This window comes from Microcaecilia unicolor, chromosome 3 (genome assembly GCF_901765095.1).
Source record: "Microcaecilia unicolor chromosome 3, aMicUni1.1, whole genome shotgun sequence".
In the NCBI taxonomy this organism is placed as follows: Eukaryota; Metazoa; Chordata; class Amphibia; order Gymnophiona; family Siphonopidae; genus Microcaecilia; species Microcaecilia unicolor.
In genome coordinates this window covers 369,150,147-369,173,759 of record NC_044033.1, presented here as the reverse complement: position 1 = coordinate 369,173,759, position 23,613 = coordinate 369,150,147, and the positions used below count along the sequence as shown (strand labels likewise).

The 23,613-nt window shown below is 42.4% G+C and overlaps 1 protein-coding gene across 1 annotated transcript in view; it reads left to right on the top strand.

The window, feature by feature from the left end:
* Window positions 1–5,607: 5,607 nt before the first annotated feature.
* Window positions 5,608–23,613, top strand: part of LOC115464763 (triadin-like) — a 183,520-nt gene continuing 165,514 nt past the window's right edge. The window contains exon 1 of the mRNA XM_030195116.1: window positions 5,608–6,065. Coding sequence (XP_030050976.1) covers window positions 6,044–6,065 — 22 coding nt within the window. The 5' untranslated portion in view covers window positions 5,608–6,043. The remainder of the gene's footprint in view (window positions 6,066–23,613) is intronic.

Sequence of the window (23,613 nt, the reverse complement as noted above, 5' to 3'; positions counted from 1 at the left end):
GGTGGTGGTGGTGAGGAGGGTTATTATAGCTGCTCGCTGTTATTGTTTTCAATTTGTAATTTATAAACAATAGTTGCACAATTCGCTAAGCATATTCTGTAACACACTGTGCCTAACCTCTAATGCGCACAGACAAAATGAGGTGTGGTTATGGGCAGGGAAATGGACATTTCATGGGCATTCTGAAATTTACACATGTAGTTATAGAATATGGACTTCTGCACCTAAATCTACATGCCGGGATTTACGCCATGTTTTAATTGGTATAAATGGACATGCTGGTAGTTTTAGGCACTGGGATATCAACAAAACATATTCTATATACCACACCTAAATCTAGGTGTCACTTATAGAATACGCTTAGGTGAAAATGTTTTCCACTTGGATTTTTTTACGCTCTATATGTAGAATCCCTCCTCTTAGCACTTATTTATTTGGCAATGATTTTTGATGCCATTTGTAGAATTTGGTCCATAATCAGGCTTATTTTCTAAAGAGAAGGGCGACCATCTTCCGACACAAATCGGGAGATGGGCGTCCTTTTCTCAGGGTCGCCCAAATCGGTATAATCGAAAGCCAACTTTGGGCGCCCTCAACTGCTTTCAGTCGCGGGGATGACCAAAGTTCATGGGGGCGTGTCGACAGTGTAGCGAAGGCAGGACTGGGGCATGCCTAACACATGGGCGTCCTCGGCCAATAATGGAAAAAAGAAGGTCATCCCTGACGAGCACTTGGACTACTTTACTTGGTAAGAATCAAATAAATCAAACAATAAACAGCATGGGCTGTTAATCCTGCTAAGGTAGTCTAATACAACAAAAACTGGAAAACAGCCAAACACAAACTCAAAGGGTCGTGTAAAAAAGGAATGCACAGCATTCCTTTTTTACATGACCCTTTGAGTTTGTGTTTGGCTGTTTTTCAGTTTTTGTTGTATTAGACTACTTTACTTGGTCCATTTTTTTCTTGCGACCAAACCTCAAAAAGGTTCCCGAACTGACCAGATGACCACCGGAGGCAATCGGGGACGACCTCCCCTTAATCCCCTAGTGGTCACCAACCCCCTCCCACTCTAAAAAAAGTTAATTTTTTTTTTTTTGCCAGCCTCAAATGTTATACCCAGCTCCATGACAGCAGTATGCAGGTCCCTGGAACAGTTTTAGTGGGTGCAGTGCACTACAGACAGGCAAACCCATACCCATCCTCCCCCTACCTATTACACTTTTGGTGGTAAATGTGAGCCCTTCAAAACCCACCAGACACACACTGTACCCACATGTAGGTGCCCCCCTTCACTCCTTAGGGCTATGGTAGTGGTGTACAATTGTGGGGAGTGGGTTTTGGGGGGGGGGTTGGGGGGCTCAGCACACAAGATAAGGGAGCTATGCACCTGGGAGCAATTTGTGAAGTCCACTGCAGTGCCCCCTAGGGTGCACGGTTGGTGTCCTGGCATGTCAGGGGGACCAGTGCACTATGAATGCTGGCTCCTCCCACGACCAAATGGCTTGGATTTGGTCATTTCTGAGATGGGCGCCCTCAGTTTCCATTATCGCTGAAAACCGGGGACGGCCAACTCTAAGGACGACCATCTCTAAGGTTGACCTAAATGTTCAGATTTGGGAGTCCCTGACCATATTATCAAAATGAAAGACGGACGCTCATCTTGTTTCAATAATATGGGTTTCCCCGCCCCTTTACAGAGCTGTCCTGTGAGGACGGCCCCAGGAAAACTTGGGCGCCCCGTTCGATTATACCCCTCCACGTGTCTTCACTACATTCAGCTTTAGTTCATTTTCTTTAAGCCAAACAATAAGTTTCAAGCAGTCTTTTAATCACTTCATAATTTTTGTTTGATGTTCTCCAATCTCTTGCCACAAGTGGATATCATCAGCAAACAAATGACATTTCAAAGCATGTTTTTCAATAATAAATACTATCAATCTTAAGACAAATTTGAAAAATAATTGCGACAATACTGATCCCTGCATGAAACCACAAGAAAAAAAATACACTCAATGTACTTTGTCTATTCCAAATCAGATGTTGAGATCTATCTGAAAGAAAGACTCAAACCCAGTTGATAACACTTCCATGAAACCCTAAATCAAACAATCTTTTTATGTATAAATGATGATTTATAGTAGCAAAGCCCACTACTACAGCTATTAAGAGAAGTAATGGATTCCTTCCTTTATCCTGGCTCTACCTAATGTCGTTAACAATTACTCTATTTGCCATTAACTTTCTCTGTGCTTCATGTACAATTTTTCATTCATAATAGATTTTCTAAATGTTAAACATCCATAGCTATCCCAGTACGTTTATGATACTATATTATAAAATTGGATTCTTACAACAAATTACTTTCTTATGCATTATTCTTTGTTATGTATCCTATACTGTTTATGGTAAGCCACATTGAACTCAAACTTCTTCAGGATAATGTGGGAGATAAATGTCACAAATAAATAAATAACAAGAGAATTAGCACCATTTCTATTCCATTTTTAAAGCCGGTTTCTCTTCTACTAAGAATACAAACAGTATCCTGGTGCATTTCAATGGGAAGTATCAGAGATGACAAGTACCACACTGCACTGGGAATGTAAATTCAAAGCAGGAATAAACCTCTGTGACACTGTAAAACAGTACAAAAGAAGTAGAGGATGACACCGATGACAACCAGCCATTGGGATGAATCTCCAGAGTGTGCTTTATTAAAAGCACCAGCCACACAGACCCAACATGGGTCATTCTTCAATGGACGCATCTACCTGCCTCAGGGGTCATGAAATAGACTGCACAAAATCATAAAAAGAATAATAAATAAAAAGTCTATAAATAAATTTGTTGTACAATAAAATCGAATATGTCACCATGAAAGTAGAGTGGAGGAGTGGCCTAGTGGTTAGGGTGGTGGACTTTGGTCCTGGGGAATTGAGGAACTGAGTTCAATTCCCAGCACAAGCAGCTCCTTGTGACTCTGGGCAAGTCACTTAACCTTCCATTGCCTACCACATTGAGCCTGCCATGAGTGGGAAAGTGCGGGGTACAAATGTAACAAAAAAAAACAACCATGATTAAGAATATAATACTAACAAACATATTGCTAATACACCAATGGACTGTATTGAATATGCAACATGAATATAAATAGACTAACATTAAAAATGCAATCAGATACAGTAACATTTTAATGAAAAAGATCACATTGTGGACCTCACTAAACTGACATCTGTTTATATACTTTCTAAAAACCACAGCGGGTTGAACTAAAAAAAAACATATATGTACTATCCACAAATATTAGATGGAAAGTGAAATGACATACCTCTGATGAAAGGGTAATGAATATAACTTGTGCACAAGGAAAATAAACCTTTTCTACACTGTTATCTGACAAGGAAAGAGGAACAGAGAAAACATGAGGGGTACAAAATCTGTTCAAAATATAAATTATAAGACAAAGCTGCGTGGCTACCTTCTAAAAAATACGGAATAGTCGCTTTAAAAATAGCACAAAACTGATAAAGAATGCCGTGATACGTTAAAACATGATAACCACTAAAGGACCCAATAAACGTTTATTTTCACGTGGTTGTGATCAAAGCTTGTGAGTAGCCAGTGAAGCCGACAATATCAGCTTTAAAGAAAAAGAAAAAAAAGATTACATTAAAAACTGTGAAAATCAGCTTAAAAACCAGTATATCAGAGTAGTGAAAGTTGCTCTTACCATAGCGAACAGTGTAGATCAGACATGGACATGGAAATGCCACCCTGTTCCAGATAAGCTGCCATGTTTAAATACATAATGTACGAGCTAAATCATGAATATGTACAATGTGAAACTTAAAACAGGAACTTACTACTGAATTTTAAAACCATCTCAGCCGGTTTTGAAATTCAAAACCAGGACCGGCTGAATAGTTTCCTTCCTGGATTTGAGTAACTTGACTGCTCTGTCTTTCACATTGCTTTTGTAAGCGGTTAACTATGTACACTTAAACTAGTGAAGCAACTGTCGACTGGATTCTGTATAGGTTGCCCAAAGTTGGGTATGCAGTTTTGAATGCAGATCACAGATCCTTATATAAAGTAATTGACTAAACAGTTGCTAAGAATCAGTTCTTGGTATTAATAAGTGCTAATGGGCAGTCATTTGTGATTACTCCTGGATCAGCCCTGAACTCCTACTTTATAAACTGCGTGCCTAACTTCTCTCAAGCACTACACCAAAGGGGCGTGTCAGGGACATTCCAAGGGTTTAGGCACACGGTTCATAGAATACTTGAATTTCCACACTTAACTGACATTAGTTGGGCACAAGCATTCACTCCAGCCTTTGGCTGGCATAAGTGACCGGCCCAAAGTTAGGTGCGGAATTGCGTGCTAAGCTAGTGTAACCCAGGTCTCACCCGGTTCTAGCTCTGGACCTGGACCACAAAATAAGTTCATTATCTTTCTCACTTTAAACCCCACAGTCTTCGCTTTCACACGGGCCGCTCTTACCAAACCTCAAGTCCTGTCCACTTGCAGTTGAGCTGGAAGTGGGTTAATGGTCTGGAATAATGATCTGGGGGGTTTGGGAGACACTTTCCCTAGTGCAGCATCCCCCCTGGAGCATCACCTCCAAATACATCCCCCCCCCCCCCCCAGGTGCACTGCTCTTACCTTCTGGAATGCTGAGAGCAGCTGCCCGGCTGTCAGCTCTGCCAGTTTACTGCTCCCTCTGCCCCGGGACAGGAAGTAACATCAGAGGGAGCAGGGAACCAGCGGAACCGACACCTGCGCAGCTGCTCCCTGCACCCCCCCTGCATCATGTACCCGGGGCAGACCGCCCCCACCGCCCCGCCCTCGGTACTCTGCTGGTATCAGGGTTTAAAAGAGGTTTGGACAAGTTCCTGGAGGAAAAGTCCATAGTCTGCTATTGAGACAGACGTGGGGAAGCCACTGCTTGCCCTGGGATTGATAGCATGGAATGTTGCTACTATTTCAATTTATACCAGGTACTTGTGACCTGGATTGGCCACTGCTAGAAGCAGGTACTGGGCCAGATGGACCATTGGTCTGACCCAGTATAGCTAGTCTTATGTTCTTTAGAATTATCCCCTATATGTTTCAGGTCTTAAGTTTTTGTGTCATGGTATCCTGGCATTTAAGGAATTGGTGAGTCATACTTTAAATACAAGACTTGATAAACAAATTAATTGTGAACAAAAGCAATCATTAAATTGGGACCTTTTTTCTGTTTTGTTGCTGCAGGCATTTGCTGAGCAGTGAAAACATGTAAAAATGATGTGAAATTATCTAAAAGTGTCAGTCTACAAGAATTGAACTCATGACATCAGATCACACTGTTACTAATGAGGTTTCTGGTAAATGCAAGCTGTGCCCATCAGATTAGGAGGAGCTGAAAAGGATAGCATTACTTGAGCCTGAACTCTACTTTGGGAGACTGGCAGACCACATAAGACCCTCCCTCATCCAAATAAGGCCAGAAAGAATGTGCTAAGCAGCAAGTCTGCTAAGAATAAATCTGAGTCTTAATGGATAAGGTTACACTGAACTCTCTAATTTATATTCTTTGACTCGGGCCCCCCAGTGCACTGATTCCAGGGGACAAGCTGCAGGGGCTTCAGCTGCTCTTCTCTGTCCCTTTGCTTTTTCCGCTGCCTTCATTTCTTTTCCTCCTTATCTGTCCCATTTGGAACTGAGAGCTTTGCATTTCCAACTGGTGCCCAAAAAGAAGTGTTGAAGGCATTGCAAAACATTGCTATTTCTGAGGCAAGCTGATACTTGGCTTTTCGCTGCAAGTGCTGTCCTGGAATAGGTGGGTTGGAGGAGGAGGAAACGTCTAGAGTGAAGAAAGTTCAAACCAGCCCAAAAGAAGAGGAAATGAAGTAAGAGTGCAGCACCCTCTTCCACCCACCTGCTCCCATGTGCTTACTTTGTTCCTGTCAGCACCTTGGGACCCTGAAGGACACAGCTTGCAACCACAATCACTGATCTTGGTATAAAGAGTATTTTTTTTTTTGCCATCAGTATGGCAGAGGTCACAGCAGAAGGTATTGTAATACTTGATTATATCTATCTAACTGTTATTCATTTGCAAACTGGTTTAACTAGGTTGGGTGTGAATGAAGTATTTTGGTTTTGTGAATTTCTGTTTTCCTGTGTTCCACAAAGTATTCTCTTTTTGTGATGTGGTGATGGGAAAGTGTGGTTGCAAAGAGCTGACGGAGGTAGCACTGCTGTCCATATCAATACATAGCACAGCCATGTAATCTGCAAAACATGATGTCATTCTTATCACCTAATGTGACCCGAGATGAGAAAATACTGTTCAGCTAGAATTATTATACCCCTTAGTACCTGGATATGCAAACTGTTGGTATCTATTTTGTATGCCTGTTCCTATAAACTTAATATACAGTGTCAACTCTGTATAACTGCCTTCTGTAGAAAACTTTATTTATACTTTGGGGCACTAATACAGAAATCAGTTTTGCTATTTCAAGATCTTGTTGATTAAAGCACACGGAAGCACAGACTTACTAGGGAGGGGCTATGATTTGCAATGATATGGGAAATGTAATTGACATATCCCATGTCATTTCATGCCATTAACGAATGAAAATGGTTGTTGCTGATCCTAGTGTGCCTGTTTTGAAGAAGGTACACTTCACACTATCCCCTGGATTCTATATGTGGTGCTTAGATTTGATCACCCAAGATGTGTGTGCAAATTAATTTTCAAAAAAACAAAAACAACCCCATCAATATAGGATTCATCAAATTCAATACAAACCAGTAATGGAGGAAAAAGCCACTAACGGTAAGTATTGCATTTTATGAATCCTATATTAATATACTGATCGGGTTGTTTGAGTTTTTTTGAATGTTTTTGTCTCCCATTCCTCATTATTTATGATTGCATGCAAGTTAATTGACTATTGAGCCGATTAATGCCAATACTTGGGTGCTAACAACCAATTGATTGATGTTAATTGGCACCTGTTCAAATTTGCATATGCATCTGGCTATGTGCTATTCTAGAAGACATGGTGGCTAACTCTAATAGCAACTCAAAAGAATGCATAGCCATGGGAGGTGCATGGATGTGTCAGGGGTATTCCGAAAAGTTATGCACGTTCTTAAAGAATACAGCCACAGTGAGCCTAACCGGGGCACCAGCATTTACACCAGGTTTCAGCAGACATAAGTCTGGCGTCAAAACTTAGGTGTGGGAATCGACACGTAGGGCCATGTTTACTAAGCTGCACCAGAGGAACGTTAGCATTTTTAGTGCGTGCTGAGCATTAGCGCACGCTAACTGTGTAGACACCCATAATATTCCTACGGGTATTTACACAGTTATCATACGCTAATCTGTAGTACATGCTAAAAATGCTAGTGCACCTTGGTAAACAGGGCCCAAAGTGTGATTCTATAAAGGACATGCACCCTTTATAGAATCACGCTTAGCACTATTTTTTTCAGCGCTAATTTTTTGAGTACCATTTATAGAATTCCTCCTATATATTAAGAATGTGCACTCTTTTTTCCCAGTGGTGCACCCATTTGAACCCTTGTGCGTGTGCAAACCACTACAACATGCACAAGTGGTGTGCACATGCATGCATTATTAGGAAAAGGGGTACATTCTTTCCAAAACAGTGTATCCTGTTCCCAATTAGTGTACACTCTTTTCACAGTACGTAATGAACGACTTTGTTCCCATGTCGATAAAATGGACAGATGAAAATGAATAAAACAAACATTCCTAAAATGACATGGAAAATAACGTGAAATGAAAATTTTCTAGTTGTCCATCCTTAAAACACAAACCATTTGTCAATTACCCATTCCATGGACTATGTGATATGGATGGGGCATTTTTGATACAACATATAAATCTGATTTTGGACATTTTGCTGAAAACATTCAAACATCAAGTGGCAAATATAGTGATTTCAAACCATAAAAACATCTTTTTTGTTTTGAAAATGGCCATTTCCTAGACGTTTTGTGCTCAGTGCATTTTTCTTTTGTGACCATTATTGAACAAAAATGCTCAATGGAAAAATGCACAAAACAAGTCATTGGAATGTATGGAGGGCCAGCATTCTTAGTAGACTGGCCACATAGACATCCCAGAAGAGCAGTGGGGCTCACATAAAAGGTCCCAAGTATACATCTCACCATTACCCCTTCATACTGTATGGTGAGAGCTCCAAAACTGTACACCTGTACAACAGCCCGTATGGCTGCAGGTGTCACCTATATGTGGATACAGTAGGTTTTTGTGAGGTTTGGAGGTTTCACACTTTCTACCACACGTGTAACAGAGTGGGTTATGGGCTTGGGTCCCCTTCTCTACAGTGTACTGAACCAACCACTAGGCTACTCCAGGGCAGGGCCCCCAAGAGGGGGGTGGGGGTAAATTTCCCCAGAGCCCAGCCTCCAAGGGGGACCTGGCGCCTGCCCAGTACTGGCATGGCTCTCCTGCTCCTGTGTGCCGCAGAGCAGAGTTATCGCGCTATCGGCGTTAACTCTGCTCTGCCAGCCTCATGTCCTTCTTCTTGCCGCATCCCACCTCCTATGTAAAGTACTTCCTGTTTGGACGCAGCAGGAAGAAGGACCTGTGCAGCAGAGCGGAGCTAGCAGGAGAGAAGACAATCAAGTAAGCAGGCCCTGGAGGGAGGGTGCAGGGGCTTGGGGGGAGGGGTGTTTGCCCCAGGCCCGGCTTTGTCTCTCAGCAGCCCTGCTCCAGGGACCTGCTTGCTGCTCTAATAGGAATGGCCATAGCATCTGAAGCTGTCGTAGAGATTGGTATGTTCTGTTTTTTTCATATATTTTGGGGGTAGGAGGGGGTCAGTGACCACTGGGGGAGTAAAGAGGCATCATGCCTTGATCCCTCCTGTACTCATCTCATCATTAAGGGCCTTTTGTGACTTAGTCATGACAGAAACAGGTCTAACAGAATCTGGGAGCCCAGCCTAGACCAAAACATAACTTTTAGCCCTGGATGTTTTTGCTTTGTTCCATTATGGCAGAAAAATGTCCCAGTTTTGGGAACGCCCAAATCCCGCTCCCAACAAGCCCCAGCATGTCCTCTTGTGATTTGGATGCACTGCAGACGAACAGCATAGAAAAACATCTCAAAAATGGGTTTTAAAAATAGTAATTTGGATGTTTTGGCCAAAAAAAAAAAAACATCTGCCAATCTGTGCCGCTTTTTTGATGTTTTTCTGTTTTGAAAATGAGCCCCATTATGTGTCATAGTCCAATACAAAAATGGAACAATAAAAATCTGGATATTTTTCATAGCAGAAAGAACTGTGTAATTTTATAAGCGTCATACTGAGATAGACTGAAGATCCATCAAGCCTAATATCCTGTTTCCAACAGTGGCCAATCCAGGTCACTAGTACCTGACAAGATCCCAAAAAAGTAAAACAGATTTTATGCTGCTTATACCTTGAGGAAAGGGAAACTTTTTGGATGAAGGATTACATTAGCAATACCTGGAGGGCACATTAGCTGGTTCTGGGGGAGAAGAGGGGGATCTTCCTCTGATTAATGTCTCAGCAGGGCCTCCACCACCTCGCTGACCCTCTCCTATCCAATTAGGGTAAAATTGTTTGGGATTTTTAAACAATTATTTTAGTATGTATGATTTCACGTTAGTGCATGCTAAAATGAAACCATAAGTGGTAAAATGAAACAAAAATGACTAAAAGAGAAAAACAAATCCCTCCCCAGCACAGTCCCCTTTGACCTTTTTTCGCCTATAGGCAATTCTACCAGCTCTCATTTCTCCAACCTCCCACAAAACTCCCTTTTCATCTAACCAATATTGAACACATCTCTCATTCCTGTCATGCTCAGTCTCTGCCTCATCCTTCCGACATACAAGTTCTGTCTGCTTTTTTTCCCCCCACACTTGCAACCTCTTTCTCCTTTCCTCCCACCCTTTCGCCAGTGATTTCTTTGTTCTCTTCCCTTAACCATCCATCTCCCCATTCACCCAGGGACATAGTGGCATGGGCAAAAGAAGGGGGTATGTGCGGCAAAAGCAGAGGCAGGAGCAAGGTTAGCGCACTGTCATGGGGAGCATTGCAAGTAATCCTGCTGCCATGAGATGTTTCCAGGACAGAAGTGAGGAGGAGGAGGAGGAAGTGTGACTGCTGGAAATCTTACCTAGGGCCAGATAAAAATGAGAAATGGACTGGATGATCACCACTCCTGCTTTCAGGGCTACTTGTGGGAAGGAGTTTTCACACAATAAGGTCCTTTAAACACATTTTTAAAACTTAGATGTCAATATTCAAAGCAATTTAAGATAGCAGGAGAGGCCTCTGCCCAGTTAAATTGCTAGTGTGGGGTTATTAATTGATACTCAGCAGCACTTAACTGGATACTGCCACTAAATATTATAACTAATCACAAATCTCTAAGCTGGCAATTTTATGGGCAGTCCAAGGGCAGAGTTGACATTTATGTGGTTAAGTGCTGAATATCACATTTAACCAGATAAGTGATAGCTGGCCTTACAGACCTGGATTCTCTATGCGAATGCCTGGACATGACCAGGCATTGAATATCTGGGAATAATGCCAGCAGTGGCAAACAAATTGCTGACTGTCACTGTCTGAATATTTACCCATTAGTGGGCAAACAATATGGACACTTTCAATGCGCACAGATGATGCTGAACTATGATGAAATTGTGGCTAACATTAAATTTACAGTTGTGAAAATGACTGGAACTCAGTGGCGTTCCTGGCCTGGATGGCACCCGGGGCGAAGCACCCCCCCCCCCGGGGTACAGCGCCCCCCCCCCCCCGCTAAATGACTCCTTTGCCTCCCCTCCAGTGAAATGACACCCCCCCCCGAGTGCACGCCGCTGGGGGGGGGTGCCGCGGCACGCGCCTTCTCCGAGTTCGCTAAACTTCGCTTCGCTGCAGCTCCCTCTGCCCCGGAACAGGAAGTAACCTGTTCCGGGGCAGAGGGAGCTGCAGTGAACGAGCGACGAAGTTTAGCGAACTCGGAGCAGGCGCGCACTGTGGCACCCTCCAGCGGTGTGCACCCGGGGCGGACCGCCCCCCCCCTTGGTAAGCCACTGCTGGAACTAATGCAGGAAAAATGTTTTCATGCATATTTTGTTAGTAGTACCCTCCGTTCTGCTTCTATTGCATGCATATCTTCTTCTCCCCTTCCAATTTCAGCAACTCCCAGTGACTGCCCCCTTGCCAAACCGTACCGATTGAAGTTCTACTTGTCAAATTTCACCATTGATTGCGCAGCAACCCTTCCCCACTAATCCTGCTGCTAATTGTGCCATCCTGCCATTGAACCCCCATGCTGACCGCTCCCCCATCATTACCCCCACCCCCAGATCCTCGACCACAGACCTACTTGGCAATCCTTTATGGTGGCCTACATGAGGTTCAAGATCCCTGACCTCAGAGCTTTCTGATATGTTGACTGAGGGAAATAAATATCCCCCTACCTCACCATGCTCAACTTCTAGTGATGATGTAGTGCCACACAGTGTTGACAGGAATCGTGAAACATATGCTTTCTCGTATCCTGAGTCCAAGACTTCTGCATCCTAGATCCAGGGTCTAAAGTCCCAGAATACATAGTCTGAATTCTCAGGGTTCAGGGTTACCAGAGGTTGTTTGATTGTAGAAAGAGGGCTGCTGAAGGAACCAGAATCAGGGGTCATCTGGGAGGTAGGAAGGAAGGATGAGTCCAGTTGAAAAGGAGTTTTGTTGCTTGGGGAGGGGGGGTGTATACAATTGAGGTGAGTGTGGAGGGGGAGGGGGTTGGTGAAGGGACACTATGATTATAGTGTGTGGGGGGGGGGGGGTATGCCATCACTGGCAGAAGATTTGATAAAAATTTGAGGTTGGGATGGCAATTATTAATCCAGAATGGTCAATTGTACTTTAGATTTTTAATATTTCATCTGCGCAGGCAAAGACATGGTGTAAACTGTCTCCATATAGTTTAAAAATGAATGTTCTTGGGTAGAGTTCTCGGCACTCCCCCCCCCCCCACCACTTCCTATTCCTAGCCTACTTTTCATGTGGCTGCAAATAACCACATGTAAAACAACAACCGCTTAACAAAGATAGAGGCAATTTGTCTGTTAAACCCTTATTTCATGTGAGTAGATTATTAAAAAACCAACCCAGTCAAGACACTACGCAAGTGTGATGTTACTTTTCTGTCTTATTCTGGATAACAATATTAAATATCTGTCAAAGTAACATGTTTTCAAGAACGGAGTAGAAGGGTTGTATCAGTATTTTGTTTGGTCAAGGAAGAAGTCATCCCAACATTTTTGAAAATAATTCTTTTTTGTTTATTAGTTTTTAACTTTGGATCAATAGTTTCCCTCTGCTCCTTTGCACTTCCAATCAGAACTGGTCTTTTTTTACTATAATGACATGTGTGTTTTTAATACTAGTAACATAGTAGATGATGACAGATAAAGCAAGGTCCATCCAGTCTGCCCAACAAGATAAACTCATCGTATATTTATTTATTAGGATTTATTTACCACCTTTCTGAAGAAATTCACTCAAGGCAGTGTACAGCAAGAATAAGCCAACCATAAGCAATAGACAATTACAACAGTAAAAATATTCAAACAACAATACAGAGTATGGCGTGGTATGCTATATTAAAATGTCAACACAATACACATTAAAACATTTTAATAGACAGAATGGGTGTAAGCAAAGATGGAACATATACATAGATAAGATGCAGTACAAGGAGTAAGAAAATAAGGGGACAAATTTAAAGTTGCACGCAAAGTCAGAAAGGTTACTCTGTCTTCTCTATCTATATGTTCCATCTTTGCTTACACCCTCTACTGTCTATTAAAATGTTTTATTGCAGATTGTGTTGACATTCTAATGCAGCAATACCTATATCTTCCCTTGTATTGTTGTTTGAATATTTTTACTGTTGTAAAGGTCTATTGCATATTTTTTACTGTACTCAGCCTTGAGTGAATTTCTTCAAAAAGGCAGTAAGTAAATCCAAATAAATAAATAAATAAATAAAAGGAATGTAATCTAATCTAGGATAGAATTGGATAAGCAAGTCCTGCTACAGTATGTGCAGTCAATGCCACATCGTGTGTATGTGACTAGCAAGTTAGTTCCTTTTTTCATTAGCCCCCTAATTCTACAAAAAGCACTAGAAAATGCTTGTGCAAATTTGGGCATGTGCCGAACTTAAACACACATTTTAATTGAATAGTGAGATAATTAGCACCAATAATTGGCTTTTTAACAAGCAGTTATTGACACTAATTATATTCAATTAATATGTACGCATATATATTTAGGTGCGGGATCCCTGTCTAAATTTTACACACGAGTCACAAAAAGGGAGTGCGGAAATGCAAGTGTCATGGACAGATCAGGGTTGTGACTTTTATTTATGCGCATAATTATAGAATAAGGGGCTTCTATGCCTAAATATAGGCGTGGGCATTTGCACCATGTTTTCACTGGTGCAAGTGGCCACACCTAAATGTAGGTGTGATCCCTGGGCTTAAGCGCTATTCTATAACCTGTGCCTAAAGAATACTGCTATGCACTTATTTTTGGCATTGATTTTTTTTAAGTGCCATTTATGGAATTCCCTCATAAAGGCCTGGATGAAGAGCCAAGCTTCACCTGCTTCCTAAAGTAGAGATAGTCTTATGTGAAGTGGAGCCTTTCAGGGAGTGCATTTCAGAGTGTGGGGGCTACTCCAGGGAAGGCTAGTTGGTGTGTATCACATCATGTGATGTCCTTTAGAGAGGGTGTAGTTAGGGATACTCCTTGGGAGAACCTTAATGACCTTGGAGTTGTGTAGAGGGAGATCCTGTTCTTTAAGTACTCTTGGCCATTTCCTTTAAGGGCCTTGAAAATCAGACAATTAAATTTAGCCCTGAATTGTACTGGTAGCCAATGAAGTTTTAGCAAAAATGGTGAGATGAGTCACAACACGTGCAATCTTCTATTAGTCTTGCTGCATCATTCTGAATCAATTGGAGCTGGTTAGTACTCAGATCAGTGCAATGTACATTAAAGAAATCCAGTTTTGATGTTATCAAGGCATGCACAACTGTAATAAGACTTGCCTTCTCAGTGTATGGAGAGAGGCAGCATAGTTGTCGCAAATGAGGGAAGCAGCTTTTGAAGGTTGCTTGGATTTGGGGGTATCAGTATAGGTGTTGAGACTAGCTGTATTCCAAGGTTTCTGACTTGTGATTTGAGGGGAAGTTAGTATTTCCTAAAAAGAGATTTTAAAGTCAGGTATATGCCCACTTGTGTTAGGGACCCACAAAATTTTGGGTTTACTTGGGTTCAGGCAAAGTTTGTTGTTTTTAGCCCATTTGTAAATTGATGTTAAATAGGTAGTCGGTTTATTCAGGGCTGTGGGTAAGTCAGGTTCAATGAGTGTGAGTAGCTGCGTTGATGTAAACCTGACTGCCCAGCAACAGAATCAGATTGGCTAGTGGCTTGAGGAAGATATTGAACAGAATAGGTGACAGTATCGATCCTTGTGGTACCCATGGTGGTGATGAGGTGCTGCCGAACACTATGGACTGTTGCCTATCTGATAGATAGGATCTGAACCAAGCAAGTACTGTTCCATGCTAGCATGATATCATGATCCACAGTGGATCCAATACCCAGTAAGCCCATTGCAACTAATATGGACTTAGCTGGTTTTGGAAACAAGCCCTTTGCATCCTTTGCTAAAGAAGAACAACCACCCTTACCAGGACAAGCTTGAAAGTTACCAGCCAGTATCTATCATTAGCTACCTGGGCTCAAAATGATGGAACTCAATTCTCATAGTCATAAGAAGCATCACGAACTACCTCCAGTTCAGAAAAGACCTAAAGACCTACCTCTTCAGGAAATTCTATGAGTAAAATATGCACTAGTCATTCTGGAACAACAATACACAACATAACCTCTAACTGTAACGAATCTTTTCATTTAAGAAACTAACTAAGACATATCTTCTTAAGAAACCCAGTGACTATTCCATATGCACTAATAGTTATCTTGTCAACCACTGTAAAACACAGCATCATACAACCTTGTAAATGTAATTGAATCAATGGAATCTCTAACAACCGTTAAATGTAAGCCACATTGAACCGAAACTCATTTTTGGATAGTTGCGGGATACAAATATGAATAAAATAAATAAATAAATAACATCCCATTTCTAGGAAAACTTACAGAACAATCTTTGTTCAACTCAACTCTTGTACATCTTTTGGTGCAAACCCTATATAACTTTTGTTGCTTTTCCCTGACTGCTTCAAGGTTTTTTTTTTTTAAATGTCCTTAGCAAGATACAGCCTCCCAAACTGAACTACAAGGGTCCATGTCCTCAGGATTCCCTTTAGAATCTTACAATTGTGAGGTATAAGTCTATGCACTAGGTGCCACCATTATGCAATGGCTGGAATTTCCCCCCCCCCCCCCCCCCCTCCAAGGCTATGAGCACTAGCTGTGCACCATCCTCTCAGCTCTGGTCCATCTGGGAGAATAAATCTTCCCTGAGATTCAAATGCAGGTTCTTCTGCAGAGAAATACACAGCACTAGCAACTCAGCCCTCAAACCTCCTTTTCTAATAATAATCAACATAAATGGACTATTTTCTAACACATCAGGAATGAGCAGAGTTTCCAGACCCTGTACTGTTTTGACTGAGTGCCTGGTTTGCTATAGCAAGCATATGGCTGATGCAGGCACTTTTTGGTCAGCAGTTGGCTGAGTCTATAATTTGTTGCTGGCAGCCAGAGCTGCAATAAGAAGTTGAAACAGGTGGCATTGCCTGACAGCTCTGGGAAAAACTGAAATTCATCTGCTTGACACTCCTTTGCCAAATTTGATTTTAAAAATTCTCTCAAAATCTTTTTTTTTTGCTTTTCAATTTGTAGACTATTGTTTCATGTGTTAATTACAATAATTTTGCATATTCAGCTGTCTGACTGGCTTTCTATCCCATGTCCCTGACTTTTGTTTAAGAGCACAGTTATTGTCAAATTAAGCCAGGCCATTGAAGAAACCTGTGTGAAGAGTGTTTCTGAAATAGTCTCAATCACCCTGCAGTAGAATGTTTCTCCATCACAAAGACTTACACTCACCTGCTGTTCAGCACTTTCCAAATGAAAGGTGTCAACATAAGTGTTGTTATACTGGGGACAGACTGAAGGTCCATCAAGCCCAGTATCCTGTTTCCAACAATGGCCAATCCAGGTCACAAATTCCTGGCAAGATCCCAAAACAGTACAATACATTTTATGCTACTTATCCCAGAAATAAGCAGTGGATTTTCCCCAAGTCCATTTTAGTAATGGCTTATGGACTTTTCTTTTAGGAAGCCATCCAAACCTTTTTTAAACCCCACTAAGCTAACTCCTTTTACCACATTCTCTAGCAATGAACTCCAGAGTTTAATTACACGTTGAGTGAAAAAATATTTTCACCAATTCATTTTAAATTTACTACTTTGTAGCTTCATTGCATGCCCCCTAGTCCTAGTATTTTTGGAAAGAGTAAACAAGCGATTCACATCTACCCATTCCACTCCACTTATTATTTTATAGACCTCTATCATATCTCCCGTCAGCCATCTTTTCTCCAACTGAAGAGCTCTAGCCGTTTCAGTCATCCCATCCCCTTCATCACTTTCGTCAATCTTCTCTGTACTTTTTCTAATTCCACTATATCTTTTTTGAGATGCGGTGACCAGAACTGAACACAGTATTCAAGGTGAGGATGCACCATGGAGCGGTGCAAAGGCATTGTAACATCCTCATTTTTATTTTCCATTTCTTTTCATTATTTTCTACTGTGCGAAACAGCATGTGCCTATTCCACGCTACCCCGGCGGTAGTGTCGATTTGGCATGCACTACCCACGTGCTAGCCCTATCGTTTCTTAGTAAAAGGGCCCCTTAGTTCATTCTTTGTATAGCATAAGGAGTATATTTCCAGGTTAAGCTCTGGATAAGACAGAGAGAAATAAATTCTGGTATAAAGTTAATTTTATATTTATAGAGTATTCACAATTCAGCCAAAGGATTTCACTTTCATGCACGGGAAAGGAATGCCAGTGCACTTACATGGTGGACATAGGCTGCTGAGCTATGGGATTGTATTTTATGCATTGTCTTAAAAAAACAAAAACAAAAAGGCGTCTCAGTTGCACGTACCATACAGTGTCAAAAGGTGTGTGCATCAGATCTGCAAAGATCCTTTTTAGTACCAGGCAAACATATCTTGCAGAGCATTGTGTATACTGTCCTTAAGAGATTATTATTACTGTCATTATATATATTTTTTTACCAATGTGAGCTTCTGGAATAAATGGGGTAAACACTTTCAAATTCACCGTGTTTCCAAAGATAATATTAAAAATAACTATTCTTTGCAAGGATATACGATTAAAGTGTTGCCATTTGCTGTGAGTGCAGATGTACTCCTGACATCAAAAGTATTTTCAGGCCTCCAACTGTCACAGCTACAATGACCCTGAATCTTTGCAATGCAGATGAGCTGTTTTGCTCACATTCCAATAGGTTGATTCAGGCTATGGTTTTTTCATTGAGCTTTCAAAAGTCTGAGTTTTACCTGGGCTTATTTTAATGGGTTCTGCTTTCTTGCACTGGCATAACTGTGAATGTTAATACTGCTCTGTGATTTGCACTGAAATGTCACCTTTTTTTTTGTTTTTGCTTTTAGAATTTGCTCTGAATTTTCCCAGTTTATAGGTGTTCATTTGTTTCTTTTCACATTTGTTTTGATAGAAACTTTGTAATGCATGTCATAGCACTTCAACTCAGGCTAATTAACTTAACACATGTTGGTTCACAGATTTGTGTGCCTTAAATCAATTTAGCACACACTAAATATTAATGCATACTAATGAGCTGACTGTGCACACTAAATATTAAGGCATACTAATGAGCTGACTCTGCACTAATGAAAGCACATTCCTAATATATTTCTTTAAGTGGACTTGGTAGGTTTTCCATAGTGAAAGAACCCCTATATTTCATCTTTAAAAATTACCACAGGGAAGTATGCATTTATATGCATACCTGCCTCTTGGCAAAGCTTCAAGGGTAATTTATGAGGTTTTTGCTCAGAATTTCAAGCATATGCCTGGAAGTACAACATCTGCCCCAACCCTTCTCCCAGGATCATCTCTTCTCGGTCCAGGTAAAATGGTCTACATACAGGGGGCAATTCTTGGTGCCTCGATTTAAGTGTGGTGCACTGAGTGTTAATGTTATAAAAACATCTATACTTCAAGATGCCATTGTAGAAAACCTGAATTGATGCACCTAAATGTAGGCATGCTCAATTTCATTAAAACAAGCATACACGGCGCAACTGAAAACATGACAGGCAATGCAAGACCAGAACGGGACAAGCGCTTCAGCTGACGAGAGTTTGGGACCCCTGACAGCCAAACTGGGGGGCCCTAGAGCCATTTTGTGGAGCCTAGGTCCCAGTGGCCCCCCATAGCTATTCCCAGGGCCGCCAAGAGACTAGGCCGGGCCCGTGGCAAGGCTGTCCCGCCTCCGCTGCCGCCCCCCGTCGCTCCCCCTGCTGCTGCAGACCGCGGTCTCACCTGCCTGCCTCCATGGCTCCGGGCCCCCTGCATTCAAGGTGGCAGTCGCAGATCGCCTCTCTTCTGGCCTTCCCTCCCTGTGTCACGCCCTCGTCTGATGTAACTTCCGGTTTCCGCGAAGGCGGGACACAGGGAGGGAAGGCCAGAAGAGAGGCGATCTGCGACTGCCGCCTTGAATACAGGGGGCCTGGAGCCGAGGAGGCAGGCAGGTGAGACTGGGGACTGCAGCGCCGGTGGCCTGACCCCGGGGAATTTTGTCCCCCCTGCCCCCCCTCTCGGCGGCCCTGGCTATTCCACTGGTGTGTACAGAGAAAAAGCCAAGTGAGTGAGCACCATCCAGTGGAGGATGGTTCTTCAATACTGTATTTTCAATCACTAGGGATATGCAGGTTCTCTGGAGTCCTGCAGAGCTTGCCTATTCCTCACTATTGAAACTGCGATAGTAAAACAGCACCCCCCAATGGCAGGACTCTAGGTGGAGGACTCAAACTCAGCTTAGAGGGAACAGTGGTCAGCACCTAGGTAATACTTCATCATAGAGTCCATAAAGGATTGATAGATTCCTAGGACCTTTTTACAAAAGTGCAATAAAAATCTGCAGTTACCATGTGGTAGTTGCAAAAATGAATATGTGGTAACTGCAAAGCCTATGTGGTTAACTGTTGGGGGTGTCCTCAGCATCTTCCCCTACAATTAACACAGGATATTCAGAAGGCATTTGACAAAATCCCTCATGAGAGACTCCTGAGGAAATTAGAAAAATTACAGGATAGGAAGGAATACATTGTTAACTGATTAAAAGACAGGAAGCAGAGTTTGATTCAATTTTACCAAATGGAGAGAGATAAATAGAGGAGTGATTGAGTGATTTATGTGTGGGGCGTACACAGATAATAACTTTTTGGGGTGCTATTGGGGAAACCTGACACTTAGTATAGATTACCACAGAACTGGCCTTTGCCAAGTACCCAAATGGAAATGTTCCCTCTTATTCCAAGATCCAAATTCCAGCATCCAGACAATAACCAGGGTATTATGAAAATAAGGCAATTATTTTATTTACAAAAGCAGCAAAGATAATGTGCACGAAGGCGAAAATATACACACATCAGGTCTCAGCACAAAAATAGCTTAGAGCAAACGCACACGAACCCCTGACTACATCCGAAGTAAAAGAGAGTCACTCTGAATCCACAGCATGTATATAAAGGAACATGACACATATGCAACCTGATAAGACCTCTAGATGGCAGTGTGGTCCTCAGATGGTCAATCTGGTCCAATTCAGGTCTGCTCCTTGGGTGGGATGTTAACACAGCAGCCCTTGTCTTTGATAAGAGCTGTACTAATGACGCACATTCTACCCTTGTGGGTGATGCGCACATAACATGGCTATCCCCATTGTTGTGACTTCAGGAGCCATATGATTGTCTCACTGGCACCACTTTAAGGGGGCAGGTACTGTGTCAAAGGGCCAGGGTTTGATGCACAATGTGTAGCTCTGCTAGCCACAGCGCCTCTCTGGCTGCAAGGGTAATTCCAAGAGTCCTTGAATGTTCTGGCCATGAAGTCGATGCTGATAACAACCTTATTATTCTAGCACATTGGGACCCTTGTCAGTAGTCTTTGTCTGTATGCAAGGTCGCAGCCTCAGCAAATAATAGGCTTTGCATAGAAAGATTGAATAAGCTTAGGTCTGCATTTTTGAAGACAAGTTCTTAATGCTGGATAGAGCCATGTATTATAATCCCATATACCTTTGCTATATAGGAACACATATAGTGCTTCATAGTGCTTGTTTTGCTCCTGCACATACTATGATAAGTGTTAGTTAACATTCACAGAAATTATTTGGAAAAGAGAGCAATTAGTAAAAAGACAACATTTGCAGATGACACAAAATGTTCAAGTTTGTTAAAACACAGGCAAACTATAAAGAACTGCAGACAGACCTTGGGAAGCCAAGCATCAAAATGGCAGATGTAATTTCACGTGGATAAATGCAAAATGAGGCACATTTGGTTGCATTTAGGAATTCCCACCCAGGAAAAGAATCTAGGAGTCATTGTGGATAGTCCTTAGAAGTATTTAGCTCAGTATATAGCATCAATGATAAAAAAAAATCAAACAATGTTAGAAATCATTTGGAAGAGAATAGAGAATAAAACGGAGTATATCAGAACACCTCTGTTTCATTCCATAAAGCAACATCAGTCTGAATATTCAACTAGATTCTATGTATCACACCCAGTGGCGGTCCTAGGGGGGCTGACACCTGGGGCGGCTCGCCGATGCGCCCCCCCCCCCGGGATGCAGCGCGACCTCCCCCGGTGAAAGGACACCCCCCCATGAAAGAACCCCCCCCGGTGCACGCTGCTGGGGGGGGTGCTGCGCGTGCCTGTTTTTCATTCGTTCCATGCTCCCTCTATCCCGGAACAGGAAGTAACCTGTTCCGGGGCAGAGGGAGCATGAAACGAACGAAGGACAGGCGCGTGCAGCACCCCTCCAGTGGCGTGCACCCAGGGTGGACCGCACCCACCGCCACCCCTAGGAACGCCACTGATCACACCTATAAAATCGGCGTCAAAATGGAATATGCCTAGGCATATTCTATAAAGTATGCCTTAATTTAGAAACACACCTAAATTTAGGTGTACTTTATAGAATAAGCCTAAATTTCCACACAGTTTATAGAATACACTGAGTGACCGTCTGCATGACTAAATTTAGTCACAGGCAGTTACGCCAAGTAAAACTTGGTGTAAATGCTGATGCCTAAATTATGAATGGACAGAGTACATTCTATAACCATGCGCATGGATTTTAGAAATGAATATGACCCACCTATTTCACATCCATGGTCATGCCCCCTATTCAACTACCCTGTTTCCCCGAAAGTAAGACAACCCCCAAAAATAAGACCTAGTAGAGGTTTTCCTGAATTGGTAGATATAAGGCCTCCCCCGAAAGTAAGACCTAGCAAATTTTTGTTTGAAAGCAGGGCCGCAGAGAGCCGGACAAGGCCGCCCCCCACCCAAGGTCGCTGGGCCCCCCCTCCACCCACCCTCCGTCGCTCCCAGAACTAACCTTAAAATGCCTCCTTTCACCTTCGCAGCAGCAGGGCAGACCTCTCCTTCCTTCCGTGTTCTGCCCTCGCGGACATTACGTCAGGCGAGGGCGGGACACGGAAGGAAGAAGTGGCCTGCCCTGCTGCTGCTTGCTGCGAAGGTGAAAGGAGGCATTTAAGGTTAGTTCCAGGAGCGACGGAGGGCGGGCAGGCCAACCCCGATGTTTCCCCGAAAAATAAGACAGCCCCTGAAAATAAGACCTAGCGCATTTTGGGGGGCAAAAATTAATATAAGACAGTGTCTTATTTTCGGGGAAACACGGTATGCAAGTTAGAACTTACCCGCATCACATTACAGAATACGCTTAGATCTGTGCATAATTCTAATTAATGCCAATTAGTATTAATAATTGGTTGTTATGTGTCAATTATCAGCGCTGATTGATTGTTAACAAAGGTTCCTTTTACTAAGGTGCACTGAAAAATGGCCTGCGGTAGTGTAGGTGCGGGTTTTGGGCATGCACAGAATCATTTTTCGGTGCACCTGTAAAAAAAACGCCTTTTAAAAGATTTTTGGCGAAAATGGACGTGCGGCAAAATGAAAATTGCCATGCGTCCATTTTGGGTCTGAGACCTTAACACCAGCCATTGACCGACTGGTAAAGTCTCACGCGGTAACCGGGCAGTAATGACCTACGCACACCAAATGCCAAATGCATGTGGAAATTAAGTCATGCTATATAGAATCTGGGGGGGGGGGGGGGTTGTGTGTAGTCTGGGCACCTGATTTCATGATTATTATAGGTAAGAATAATAAAAAATGATATAGAAGGGATGAAACTGCTCATTTAGAGGAAAGGCTAAACAGTTTGGGGCTCTTCAGTTTAAAGACAAGAAGACTGAGGGGATAGGATGAAATGAGTGGGATGGAACAGCTAAATAAGAAATAGATATTCTTTTCAAAATGTACTAAGACTATAGAGAGCAGGTAGAAGATTTTAAAGAAATCGTTCATTGAATAAAAATTAAAACACATTTTCTAATGACGCTGTAGAATTTGTTGCCAGAGGATGGCACCCAGCATACAGTAGCTGTGTTCACAAGGAATTTGGACAAGATCTTGGAGGGAAAGTCCATGAATAATTATTAGCTGGGTAGACTTGGGAAATCTACCGCTTGTCCCAGAGAGTACAGAACAAGGAATGAACTGACTCTTTGGACTGCACTGGAATATTTTCCCCAACTGCTATCTAGGATTCTGCCTACCAGAACCAGCCTTAAAGCCCAATTTTACTCTAGCTTTGGACTCAGGAGCTTCTATGTAGATTGTCGGGCTAGCCAGTAGACAAGAAAGGCTTGGGACACTCATAGCTTGCAATGTTCTCCTGCCTATGATCTTCTCTGGTCTGGTCTGTCCTGTTTCTATTGGAGGTCCTTTTGTTTTTCTGATTTTCCTTGTATGACATTGTAAACCACTTTGGTGTGGCCACTCGAAAAGCAGTATAGAAAGTTGAATAAGCATAAACATAAGAATGCTGCACCTGATAGACCTTTGGTCTGACCCAGCATAGCACAACTTGTGTTCTTATGTTCTTATCAGGTATTGGCACAAGGGAACAGTAAGCTCTTCTGAGATCCTGCAGTTTTCCTAACATACATCTACCATTCTGCAGTACTTGCCAGAGATCTTCAGTAGCTTGTTATTAGAGATGAGTGTCTGATTTAACATCTTGACTATTTCCGAAGCAGTATAAAAATGGAAATATGAACTGAGCTGGAGCTGGCTATGATATTTTGCAACGAGTCTTGGATTTGATGAAAAAAGCCACATGAGAACTGTATCGGAAGTGATGAGTATTGAAACC